Source organism: Hydra viridissima, unplaced genomic scaffold (genome assembly GCF_058129835.1).
Source record: "Hydra viridissima isolate aposymbiotic clone 2 unplaced genomic scaffold, HvirCarnegie_v1 scaffold_3, whole genome shotgun sequence".
NCBI classification, from domain to species: Eukaryota; Metazoa; Cnidaria; class Hydrozoa; order Anthoathecata; family Hydridae; genus Hydra; species Hydra viridissima.
In genome coordinates this window covers 14,371,237-14,383,452 of record NW_028324302.1, presented here as the reverse complement: position 1 = coordinate 14,383,452, position 12,216 = coordinate 14,371,237, and the positions used below count along the sequence as shown (strand labels likewise).

At 27.8% G+C, this 12,216-nt stretch overlaps 2 protein-coding genes across 4 annotated transcripts; one reads left to right on the top strand and one right to left on the bottom strand.

Annotated features, from left to right (window-relative positions):
- The first annotated feature begins 1,268 nt into the window (after positions 1-1,268).
- LOC145180508 (lysosomal dipeptide transporter MFSD1-like) lies at positions 1,269-10,776 on the top strand. Of its 3 annotated transcripts, XR_016450826.1 has the most exons (20): positions 1,269-1,402; positions 3,408-3,483; positions 3,676-3,700; positions 3,894-4,003; positions 4,178-4,233; positions 4,331-4,451; positions 4,726-4,748; positions 6,729-6,814; positions 6,891-6,963; positions 7,072-7,154; positions 7,256-7,288; positions 7,363-7,463; positions 7,905-8,013; positions 8,184-8,321; positions 8,424-8,560; positions 8,711-8,813; positions 8,984-9,097; positions 9,189-9,319; positions 9,566-9,631; positions 10,603-10,776. XR_016450826.1 is itself a non-coding variant. In XM_090082265.1 (18 exons), the coding sequence occupies exons 1-18, from the start codon at positions 1,372-1,374 to the stop codon at positions 9,198-9,200; spliced, it is 1,431 nt and encodes a 476-aa protein (XP_089938391.1). In that variant the 5' UTR covers positions 1,269-1,371; the 3' UTR covers positions 9,201-9,371. The 3 variants fall into 3 exon arrangements, 1 of the variants encoding a protein (XP_089938391.1); XR_016450827.1 differs by lacking the exon at positions 9,566-9,631; XM_090082265.1 differs by lacking the exons at positions 9,566-9,631; positions 10,603-10,776 and having other exon boundaries at positions 9,189-9,371.
- On the bottom strand, positions 10,626-11,757 carry LOC145180510 (uncharacterized). The gene is made up of 2 exons (XM_080055409.2): positions 11,282-11,757; positions 10,626-11,065 (listed from the first exon to the last, which is right to left on the bottom strand). Exons 1-2 carry the CDS (start codon positions 11,664-11,666, stop codon positions 10,626-10,628), a joined length of 825 nt encoding a protein of 274 aa, XP_079911535.2. The 5' UTR covers positions 11,667-11,757.
- Positions 11,758-12,216: the final 459 nt, after the last annotated feature.

Sequence of the window (12,216 nt, the reverse complement as noted above, 5' to 3'; positions counted from 1 at the left end):
AACTCCCCATTCTCAAGCGTTCCTTTTTTAAATTTAATTTTGTGAGAAAAAAAAATTTCTTGGCGTATTAAAATGAATGACACTCACAAAATTAGAATCTTACGAAATGACGACGGAAAAATTCGAAGTTTTAAAATACTGGATCCCATTCAATTTTTAAAAAATAATGGACTAGGGTGGCGCGAAATTGAAATTTACAAATCCATCATCCAAAAAGAACAAGAACAAAGAAAAAAAGAAAAAGAAATTTTTTGCAATGGAAAATTTAAACATCTTTACAAAAGTTGAAATTTTTTAGCAAAATAAAAAAATTTTGAAATTTTTTTTCTCACCCACAACATTTTTAACCCCCCGCGATTATCAAAATTTGCACAACGAACATGAAAAAATGATTTTGTCCCAGAACTCTCATTTTCCTAGTAGTGAAGGTTGTTATTTCAGTCTATTAATTGCATAATGTCTCACAATAAAGCCTCATAATGCACAAATAGCATTAAAATAACATTAAAGATTTTGAGAGAAGTTCAAAAATTTCGAGGAAAAAGTATAATGAATTTCACACAATTAAATACATTTTTGTTTCACTGCATATTTTTTTTTCTTTCTACTTTAGATTATAGCACTTTACTACTAGTTTTAAGACCTATGTTTTTACACTAATCATAATCAGCATAAAGTTCTTTATCTTAATCAATCATAAAAATAAAGGGAGGGGATGGGTAATGGTTGAAATCGAGTAGCGCCAGTTAACCATTCACTTTGCATTCTACTTGGCAGAAGTTTCTGTAAAATTTATACCTTCTGGATAACAATCTACTTTAGTTTTCAGGTCTATTTGAGGGACGTATACATATCAAAGACTTTATGATAATCTGATATTCTAAAATCAAGTTGGTATTGACCTTCAGTGATAAAGTTTGCTTCTCGGTCATCATAACATGTTAAGATTTGGCATTTTTGATACTTTTTCTTGCATTGGATGGATCTTTGGTAGATTTTTTTATTACCTTGCCCAAATCTAATTTTCCAAGACTTGATTTAGCACGGCTGTTGTTAATGCTTCTGTAGTTTTTGCCAAGCTAAAATAAAGTCTAAAAATGTTTTCCGTGACACTTAGAATTTTATATAAATTTAATAAAATATAATTTTTTCCCAAAAAAAACATGGTTAACGTATTTTATTATTTTGGTCCGTTATTACTTTCCAAAATATAATTTGGTTACAGGAAATTGCTTTGTAAAAACAAATTGCCCTGCTTTTCCTTTTAGGTACAACCAGGTCCGAATTATTCCGATCGTGTAGGCACTTTATATCTAAAATTCCATACTCGTCGTTTTAAAATACTTGGCTTCTGATTAATCCCATAATATAATGGATTCATCTCGTTTTCATGCTTCTAAAGGTTATCTTTTTTGGGTATTATTTATGTCTGACTCTATAGCTATAAGATTTACCTTGCTTTAATCTGATATATAACTGCAGTAGAAATATATTTTTCAGCTAAATTGAGAACTAATTGCCGCAATAAATCTAATTTGCAAAAATTAAGAATACTGGCAAATGGATCTTAAAAATTGAAACAGGTGTTAGGAAAGGATGCGTGTTCAGATTGATCCAGCATTGAAGCTGAATATTAATATTGATAAAAGGAAATATTGATTAAATACTACAAGATTTGTCCAACTTTGATTTTTATTTTTAAATATCTTCATTTTGGTGGACTGTTTTCGAAATAAAAAGTTAAAGAACATGTGAAAAGTATCATTTTTTATGGTTCAAACAATATGGTAGTAGTATATGACCTTTATTAAGTGTAAAGTTCAAAAAACTACTACAGCTCTAAATAAAAAAAAAAAAAAAAATCTAAAAACTTCTAAAAAATCTCTTAATAAAGATTTTCTTTTTTTTTTTTAAACAAAACCAAAGTAAAAAAGGTAAAGCTGAAAAGTGAAAGGAATGAAATTTAAGGTTTCTTTTTTGAAGTTAAGCCATGCTGCACTTTCTGGCATTTTGCCTATAGTTATTTAATTCGAACTTGGAATGATGTGCAAGAGCCTATAAAAACCAGTAAGCAATTTAAGTTAACAATTTATTAAATCCACCTTTTTAAGTCTAATTCTCTACTTAATTAGTTGTTTTTTCAATGTTTTTTTTTCTAAAAATCATTTCATTTATTACTTATTTTATTTCATGTTGAAGCAATAGTTTAGATATTTAAAATTTGCATTAATTTTTTTTTTCAATAGTCTGATTAATCAGAATAATATAGATTAAGTAACATCTTCTAGTTAATTAATTTGTATTATAAACTGATTAAACGTCGGTAATACTGATAAATGGTGATTGTTAATTATTGGTAATATTATTTTAATACTAATACTATGATTTAAAACACTATCTGTTTATATGATATGGAGTTAGTAGGAATAATGCATTTCAATATATTTATATATTGAATTAGCTTTACACTTTGGGTAGAATCTGAAAATATTCTTTATTTTAAATGGAAAAAATGAAATGACTAATGAGGTATATAAATTTAGCTTGTGTTTAACTTTATGAAGTTTATATGATATAAAATAATTTAATTCAAATTAATGTTAATAAGTTTTATAGAAAAAGTTTAACTTGGGTAAAAAGACTCTTTTACTAACAGGCTTCAGAGGAAAAAATTAATTTGATAGTTATGCAGAGTAATTTCATCAAGATTTATAACCATGTAAAGCTTAAAATTTTCTTTTCCTTTAAGATTTATAACTATGTAAAGCTTAAAATTACCTCCAATTACCCCCTGATATAATTTTAAATGGTCTTTATTTTTAAATGAAAAACTTTTTTTGATGTAATTTGAAATCTGTCGATGGATTTTGATCTAGTTGATAATGGAGCAACAACAATTAAAGGAGACTTAGTTCTAGAAAGGGGGTAGTTAGGGGTCGGGGCGTGGTTGATTTAACTCTAATTACCCTAATTTTTTGCAAGTCATCTTCATTTGACTCCAGTATCAACATACTAGAATTTTGAGTATGCCCCATGCCTCTTAGTCTTGAACAACAAAATTCCTGGGCACTCCCCTAAAATATGTGATTTCTCCGCAGGCCCCCAATTTAAAAAAGCTGTCTTTTACATTTTTTGCATTAGTAAATGATGATCGAAAAAAAAATTTCTGGGGATATGTTGCAAGGTCTTAGAGCATGTTCCTATGCACTGTGAGATTCTTATCTGACTATTTTGATAAAAATGAAATTGTCAAATTTTAACAAGTTTTTGTTAACAATCTTTTTGTTTTAGTGCTTGTTTTTTTTATTGGCTTCAAAAAAAAATTTTTTACCAAGGAGTATACAAATTGTTATTAAGTAATATTTCATGTATGCTCTTCTAGTTTTAAAATTTCTATATATTTTTAGGTTATTATCGTTTTCTTGTATTGTTCTTCAATTGCATGCTTACATTTGGATCATACTTCTGCTTTGATATGCCAAGGTTATTTTTTACAGAGTATTCAGTTTGTTTCGATTACACATATTTATAATTGTATCCGTGAAACACAATAAAATTTTTATAAGATTTTACACAAGTAGTAGTAAATGTTTAAATCTTTTTAAAAAAGAAAACATGGTAAAGTTTTAGAATGAAAAAAATTGTCGCTTGATTTAATCGTTTTTTTTACTTTAGTGTTCTACAAGATAATTTTACAGGAGTAAGTTCTTTCCTTAAAAATGATTGTAAAAATTCTTTCTTTGACAATTAAAAAAATGACAATTAGATAATCTCAGGATTTAATTTTTTTCTGTTCAAAGATTTTTTTTGTAGGTTTTCTAAATTGACTTGAAAAAGTTGTAGTAGAAATATGTTCAAATTTACATTTTACTTCTCCTTATTTTGTTTTAAAGAAGTATGGGTTTAACTGCACAACAAGCGAAAGTAATGTAACTACATGCAAAGAGTATCTTGGTTTGTCAGAGACAGAGTATAATCTACTTTATACAGTCTATGCTTGGATGTATGATGTATAAGTTTCATAGTAGAGATCGATTATGATTATTCATTTACCAATTACTTTTTAAGGAGTTATTTAATGTGTTTTCTTGAAATTTTAAAAGTTTTCTATTTGTGTTATTACTTGATTTGTTCTAGATTTTTTGATAAACTTTTTTTTTTAACTACAAAAAAACAGGAATGCTATTGTTGTTATTGGTGCTGGTGTTTTGATTGATAAACTAGGGCAAAGAGGTATATTGTTATGTTAGTCTTCTTACCAAAGCTAACTGCAAGAATTGAGATGTAACTTATGTTTGTAGGAAAGCTAATTACTCCCTGCTATATTTAGTTGGAGCAGTTTTCTTCTCTACACTTTGTGTGATTGGTTCAATGACCTTTGCTGCTGCCTATTTTTTTAAAGGAAGGAAAGGAATGTTTGTTTTGTTCCTGTTTGGCAGACTCCTTTTTGGGTAAGTGTGTGGCATAAAAATTTAGTTGGTTTAATTTGAGGAGGAAATTTACTTGTTGTTTTTGTAAATAAAACACCTGTGATTCAGTATTTTTTACTTTATTTTTTAATGTTCTTACAGTAAGTATAAGCTGATAAGGTTTATTATTAAAATTACAAGTATCATTTTATCATTAAACCTTTATGGAAGGTGAGCAAGATTTCTTTGAAAATTCTAAAGATCATTTTAAAGTTCTTCTACTTGTATATTGTTTTTCTGCTTTTTTTTTTTCTAGTGCTGGAAATGGATCATTAACCAGTAGGATTGGTTTTTTTTTATATACTTGTTTATTTTTCTTGTAAACGAAGCATTTGAAGAAATTTTATAAATTGGGTTGAACTTTAGTTCAGCAGTTCGTGATTTGAATTATGATTAAAATTTCTGAAACCTTTTGAAGCATGAACTTATATCATGCTCCAAAATAACTCATGCTTCATGAATTTTATAATAAGCATTTTTAATTGAGGATGTGATTTGTTAAAAAATTTACATTCACTACAATTATTTCGGAAGATATTGATTTTTCTACTAGCAAATAGCTTATATCAATTTCATCTGCAACAGTTATTTTAAATTTATATATTCAAAATGTCATGAATTTTAGATTTCAGATCATAGAGCAATATATTGCAGCTTTGATTGTTGCTTACCCTTTAAATGCTAGCTCATAATTTTTTCTTTAATTTCTTACTTTTAAATCGTCTTCAAGATTCAAGAATGCCTTTGTCAGATACTTGCTAAAGAAAAAAATATTCCTATAATAGGGTAGTTGCAAATGTTTACATTTTTGCTATATATTCAATACATGACCAATAGTTGGTAAACAAAAATGAAAATAAATCATATTGTAGACAAATTTTTGTAGTTTTGATTGCTAAAGTAGAAAAAAGGAGTTTTTAAAATTTTTTACTGTATTCCATTTGGTACAACAACAGAAATAGAAAATGGAACAAGGAATATACTGATAATTACAACAAAACATGATAAATAGACAGATAAAAAAAAAAGACAATAATCCTATTTGCAGTCTTTGTTTTATATCAGCTATAGTTTTATAAATTAGTTCTTTGAGATATTACTTAATTGTAAGGTTGTTTATAACTCACATGGAAAGAAATCAATCCATTAAACCCTGACTCCATTTTTACTTCCCAGCTTACTCTGTTTCAATAAAGCAGAAAATTAAACAAAAATGGAATGATAATCATCACGAGCAATCAGTAAATCAAGAAAATAAAAAAACAGAACTGAAGAAGAGGATGAACTATCTGAAGCAGAATTATTAGTTATTGAAAATGAAAAAGTTATTGTTGATTAAGGTGCCTATAATATATTTATAAGACTGAGTTTTTTTAAAGTTTGTTTTTAATAAAAAATTTAGTTTTGTTGTTCTATAAAGTTAAAGATAATCAATAAAAACTAATTCCTTTATATTGAAAAAATAAAAAATATTAAAAAAAATATCAGTTAGCTAAAAAAGAGTTAAATATTTTGTTATATGGACTTTTTGAACAGAATTACAACAGAATCTTCCATTAGAATTTTCATGTTTTAAGAAATTTCATAATTGATTTTATTGAGATTTTTGTACCACATCCAAGTAACTTACAAAGATGTGTATTAGGAGAAATTCATTAAGCAATCCAAAGAAATTCTGTTTTTGTTTATTTACCTTTAACTAATTTATGGCAAAAATGTAAACATTTGCAAATATCCTGTAGATAAGTACTTAACTTAAACATCATTTTTCATTATAAATGAAGTGAAGATTTAATGATGATACTTTTTCTTTGACTTCACTTGGATTAGTTTATTAGTTTATTAGGATATATTTATTTATCAGTTTATTAGATTAACTTAGATAGTTTAACAGTTAAATGATTTTGTCAATAAAATCTAATTAAGAAAAATACTTAAATTAACTAAATATAATAAATATGCTAATGTTTTACATGTAGATATTGAGTATTGAAATTTTATTGTTTAAAATTAAAACAGCACTAATAAACAGTAAGTTTCTTTAATAGCCAACCCAAATGTTAATAACACGCAAAATATCTAAAAGTTGAAAAACCTGTTGAACAAAATGTTTGTTGTAAATGAAGTTTAATTTATTAGTTTGTGTTTGACAATGTCTCTTGTGTCCATTGGCCCTCAAATGTGGAAAGAAATTTTTATATTGCTGTAAATAATTTGTTAGTTTCTTTTTTATAAAAACATTTTAGTTGCATATTTTAGTTGCTCAGAGCAAAATATCAGCATTTTGGTTTGAAGGGAAAGAATTAGCATTTGCATTTGGTTGTACCTTGTCATTTTCAAGACTGGTAATTATTTTGGAGTTTATGCAAAGGAAATTTAGATGCTCTCTGATTTCTGAAAGTAGAATATTTGCATATTTAGGGAAGCGTTTTCAATTTTCTGTTCACTGAATCTTTTGCTCGTAATTATGGTTTAAAATGGACTCTGTGGGGTGGTAAGTGTCTATTTTAATACATAGTAAAAGTTGGATGCTTTTTAAGTCTGCTTTTCATGTTTCTGTTAAAGACTTGTATCAGTTTTCAAATGAAATTAAAAAATTTAGGAGCATTTTTGTGTCTATTTGGATGGTTCAGTGCTATAATAGTATATGTACTTGATCGAAATGGACAACGGCAGCTAAATCAGGTAAATTATTTTTTTTTTTTTTTTAAATGTTCAAATTTTTATTTTTTAGATTTTTATTTGAGTTAAGTAAATTAGCTTATTGAATATAATATCTTTTTTAGGAACAAACTATGAAAGCGTCAGCAAAAAAAATGGTGAATAAATATTCTTTTTAGCATTAAAAAATGTGTTTTATTTTATGCAGACTATTCTCCATATTTTTTTCCAGAGGTTAGGTGATATCCGAAATTTAAACATTCAATTCTGGCTCCTTGCTGTTACGACTATGTTCTTTTATAACACTGTGTTTCCATTCATTGCTGATGCAAGGTAATTTATTTACTTTTTTCTACATTTCTAAATTTAGAAAAAATTTAAATTTTTAATTTTAATAAATTATTTTAATTGGTATTATAAATTTATATAGTTATCAATTTATAATATTTTTATTTTTTAAAAAACAAAACCATTATCTTAGTTAACACATTACCAGCTTTCATAATTTAATGAGCAATCAAGTAAAAACTCTTCTTAATTGATTTTTTGATTTTCAATGTCATAAACCATCAACATTTTAGGTCAGTTCCATGCCTTCATCTCAACAAACCCAAGTGAATATCCAGAAGTTTTATCTATGACTTTATTGAAGCAGAAACTAAGATTTTTGTATTATATACATGTTATATATTTTGTATTATATACATATTATATGAATTCGGTTTATTTGTAATATGCTTACATAGTAAAACGTTTCTTGAATTTTATTGATAGCAAATTTATTCATGAAAAGTATGGGTACGAAGATCAGAAATCTGCAGTTGTTGCTGGTTCTGTTTATGATATCTCTTTGATCCTTACACCTTTACTCGGGATAATAGTGGTAAGAGTTTTTTTATGATTAATCACGTTATTTTCTGTGACCGATCTGTCTGGGTTAAAACAGTTCTAATCTTTGCATAGGGTTTAACGAAAATGTAAATTTCTACCAAAGTTAAGAATTTAAAAAATATAACATGGACAAAAAAGATATATGGATTGCTTTTTTGTTAGGATTATATTGGTTACCGTGGAATAATGGCATCAGGATGTGCATTGTTTACTATACCTGTTTTTTGTATACTTGCGTTCACTTCTTGGCCCCCATTAATTGGAACGCTATTGCTTGGTGCAACCTATTCAGCTGCTGCGGTAGATTTTGATTAAAAGTTGTTTTGCAATGTCTGTTTGAATTCAAAGCTTAAAAAATACTTCCTTTTATACTTTATTTGTTATAACATTCTAAATTTTCAGACAAGCTTATGGCCTTCAGTACCATTAGTTGTTAATCCTAGTTTTCTGGGTACTGCTATGGGTCTGATGACCTCAATGCAAATGGTTGGAATTGGTTCATGTAGTTTAGTGGTCGGAAGCATTCTTGATGTTTTTAAGTAAGGAATTTTTAATTGGCCATCATTTTAGTTTGGCGTTTTATAGTGCAGGGTCTTTTGCAAGATCTCATTTCAAGTTTTAAATGAGTAAGGGATTTTGTTATTTTTGCTTTTTATCTCTTTGATACTTTATTCTCTTTTTGTTCAAAGAATAAGTCCTCACAAGTGGAAATATGTTATCTTATTTCTTTTTGGAAATGCAGTGGCATGCGTGCTATTGTCTTTTGTTCTAAACATCGTTGACTTCAGGCGGGTAAGATATTTACAAGCTTTAATCTCACTCTTTTTTTTCCTTTTGTCGTTAGCACTCTTTATGCTCTAAATATATAATAACATTTTAAAGAATCTTTTTTTGTAATGTTCTCGAATGAATTTCGACAACTTTTGAGGTTTGTTGGTTAGCGTAAAAAACAACTTTTTTAGAACGGTGTTTTGAATAAGACCATGAAACGCAAGCGAACGAAGAAGTATTTACTAAACGATAAAGATGCTCTAATCCCAAATGAAGCCCACGATAGCACAAGTAATCTTCATTCTGTAAGTAACCGTAGTTTTTATTCTCATTTGAGTGAGAGCAGAAAAAGAGTAGAATGTCCGATTTTTTTATACATTTCTTTTTTTCGTGTAGAAAACTGGTTGATAACGGCTGAAATAAAAGAATTCTGGCTTCTGCTAAGTTGTGATGCTTATGATATTTTCTACTAATTGGTGAAAAATGTGTTCAATTGTAGTAAAGTATTTCTAACAAATTTGTTTTATGTAAGAGTTTTATAAAATAGATATATTTTTTAGTATTTATTTTTTTAATAAATTTCTTTTTTGAATTATGATTGTTTCCATAACGCTCACGAACAAGAAACCCAAAGATTCCCCTAGTTCTTTAATTCTTTTGCAAAGTTTGAAAACCTATTTTGAAATGGATTTCAAAATACTGAATTTGTGAATGTATATTATGTAGTTTCTTAAACGTGCTGCTCATTTAAAGTCGAAGTTTTTTTCTGTTAGATTCAGAGTTGTGGAGTCGGCAAAAGTTCAACTCCAACTCCGACTTTCCTCGTGTAAACGTTTATGGTATATATTTTTAAGTGAAAAGTGAATATGATAGATTGCTATTTACAATATAATTATTACATTATACTATAATTATAATTAAAAATACATTACAATATATATTACATCAAAATGATAATTGCTATTTACACTATAACTTGTAGCTTGATACCATATTCCACGGTGGCTTTTTTAAATGCTTAGGTAGCCTATAATAAGTTAGTAACCTTACCTGTATTTATAGATACAAATTGTAATAAAGTATAATCACCATAACTTGTATATTTTTTATCTTTAAATGTTGATTAGCCAAAGCGCCTAATTGATAATTAAACCAGTCTGTGGTGATCACAGGAAACAGAACTAAACTAATTGATACACTACTGAAAGCTTTAGCTAGGAGCTTAGTGATAATAAGTACAAGCTACCTATAAAACACTGAATGATCTTTTGCATATTACTTAAGAGCATAACTAGTGATCACTGAATGATCACTAGTTATGCTCTTAGGTAATATGCAAAATGACAAATCAGTCACAATAAGTATCTTAAGACAATAAGTATGTTAAGACAATAAGTATGTTAAGAATGTACTTTTATTTATCTATTAATCGTCTCAAAAAGTTATTATTTTTCTCTATTACAAAGCACAAGCTGTAAATAAAAATGGAAGACTTAAAATAGTATGTTACAAATTTTGTTTCACACTACACCGTTCTACTATGGTAATATTGCAGTACTTTTATTACTAGCGGCTAGTAGCTGTCAAGCTGAGACGTAACATTAAAGATTTCCTATTTTTGCAGTAAACAAATTTTAAGGAAAAAAGTTATTGAACTTCACGCCCAACTAAAACTACTTTCTAAGAGTATAAAAACTTCCACGTTATTGACACGTACGTTATTTGCCGTCGCTTTCTAAATAACTTTTCGAAAAACTTTTTTGATTACTGATTATCTTTTTTTTAATATCTAACTATTTTTTCTTTATAGGTAGTCATGATTCTCACACGTTCTTAACAAGCCGTAGTTAGTTTGTATTCCGCATTGTCGTAACTACCTTCATTATACAATCCGGATTCGTCAGCAATGGTTTTGAAATGTACAACACTTTTAGATGAATTTCCAACTAAATTTGTATTGCTTTCAAAGAAATTATTTTCTGAAGCTTTAGTTTTGTTTTGTGAACGAAAGCTTGGAAATTTGAAACACCCAATCGACTCTTTAGGAGCCCTTACTGCTGTATTTTTAGGTTGATTATTATTATCAGGTAACGAAGGTTCATCCTTCGATTTTCTTTCGGAGTTTTTGGTTGAAAGGTAAAGTCTTTTGGCAAGTTGTTCTCGATGAAAGTTTTTAACAAACAAGTAAGATATAAATAACAGCATCACCACGCATATAGCAATAGGTATGGGCCATATAATGATGTTCTCTTTAATAGGTGCAACCACTGCCGCTATAAAAAAATAAGATCATGCACATGTTAGTTAAATCGTGACGTTTAACATAACATAATATTAAGAAATGTGATATTAGGAAACATGATATTAAGAAATAAGGAATTTGTTTGTCTTACTAATTTGGTTTATTCATTTTTTCCCAATTTTACTTTCAATTCTTCCTAAAATGAAACATGCAGAAGTTTGCACATAAACACTTTAAAAAATCTTACATTTTTCGCATATAAATGGTAGTTGGCTCAAACAACCCACATTATTCCACTTTCCCCCTTTTATTATTTGAATGCATCTCCCGATTCCTGACGGACTAGTAAACGCCCAATTTGTGTAAAAATTTTCCGTCAAATCTTCCCAGGTTTGAAAACTTGATCGTTTATAACCTAGCCAAGCTTCACTTAAAGTATTGTTTCCAATTATTTGCTCAGCGAATTTGTTTTCGAATTCATCATTTATCGTCATTAAACTAGCTGTTGATACTTTACAAAAACTTTGCGCAGTATCGTAGTATTCTTGCTGTTGGAACAACTTATAACACGATTTGCGAAACATGACCCAATCATCTTTGCATTCTAAGCAGATTGAATTGCATAAATACATGATGCAAATGAACCTTTTTTCAAACTGATCAGCTAAGATTCATGTAAGGTGTAAACTTTAGACAATCAAAATAAAATTTTACAAAACTAGTTTTATTAAATTGAATTTCAAAGACGAGACTCAATTTTAATAGACCTCGTTTTTACACTGATTTTAATAGACAATAAAAGTATAGATGTTTCACATAAATAAATCAAATGTCCGTGGCCTAGAAGTATGACACTTTAATAAATAAATAAACAAATGCCTTGCTTTTACAGCACCCCTTTACAAACTTATCAAAAAGTTCTATCTCCTATGTAAAACATTGCAAAAAAAATTACAACGGGTCCTGCTTCTAAACTTCTTATTCTTTCGTTTTCCCAGTAAAAATAAACAATTTTTAAAAAACACTTTTTTTTGTTGTTGTTGTTGCCAAACATTTTTTTAGTTTCGCAAATCTTTTGAGAAATTATCGCGTTTGTATTTTTAATTCCCGCTTTTGATTTAATTTTTAGAAATCACAAAATAGCAAGTTAATCGCAGGTGCCTTTCATCGCAGTACATCAAA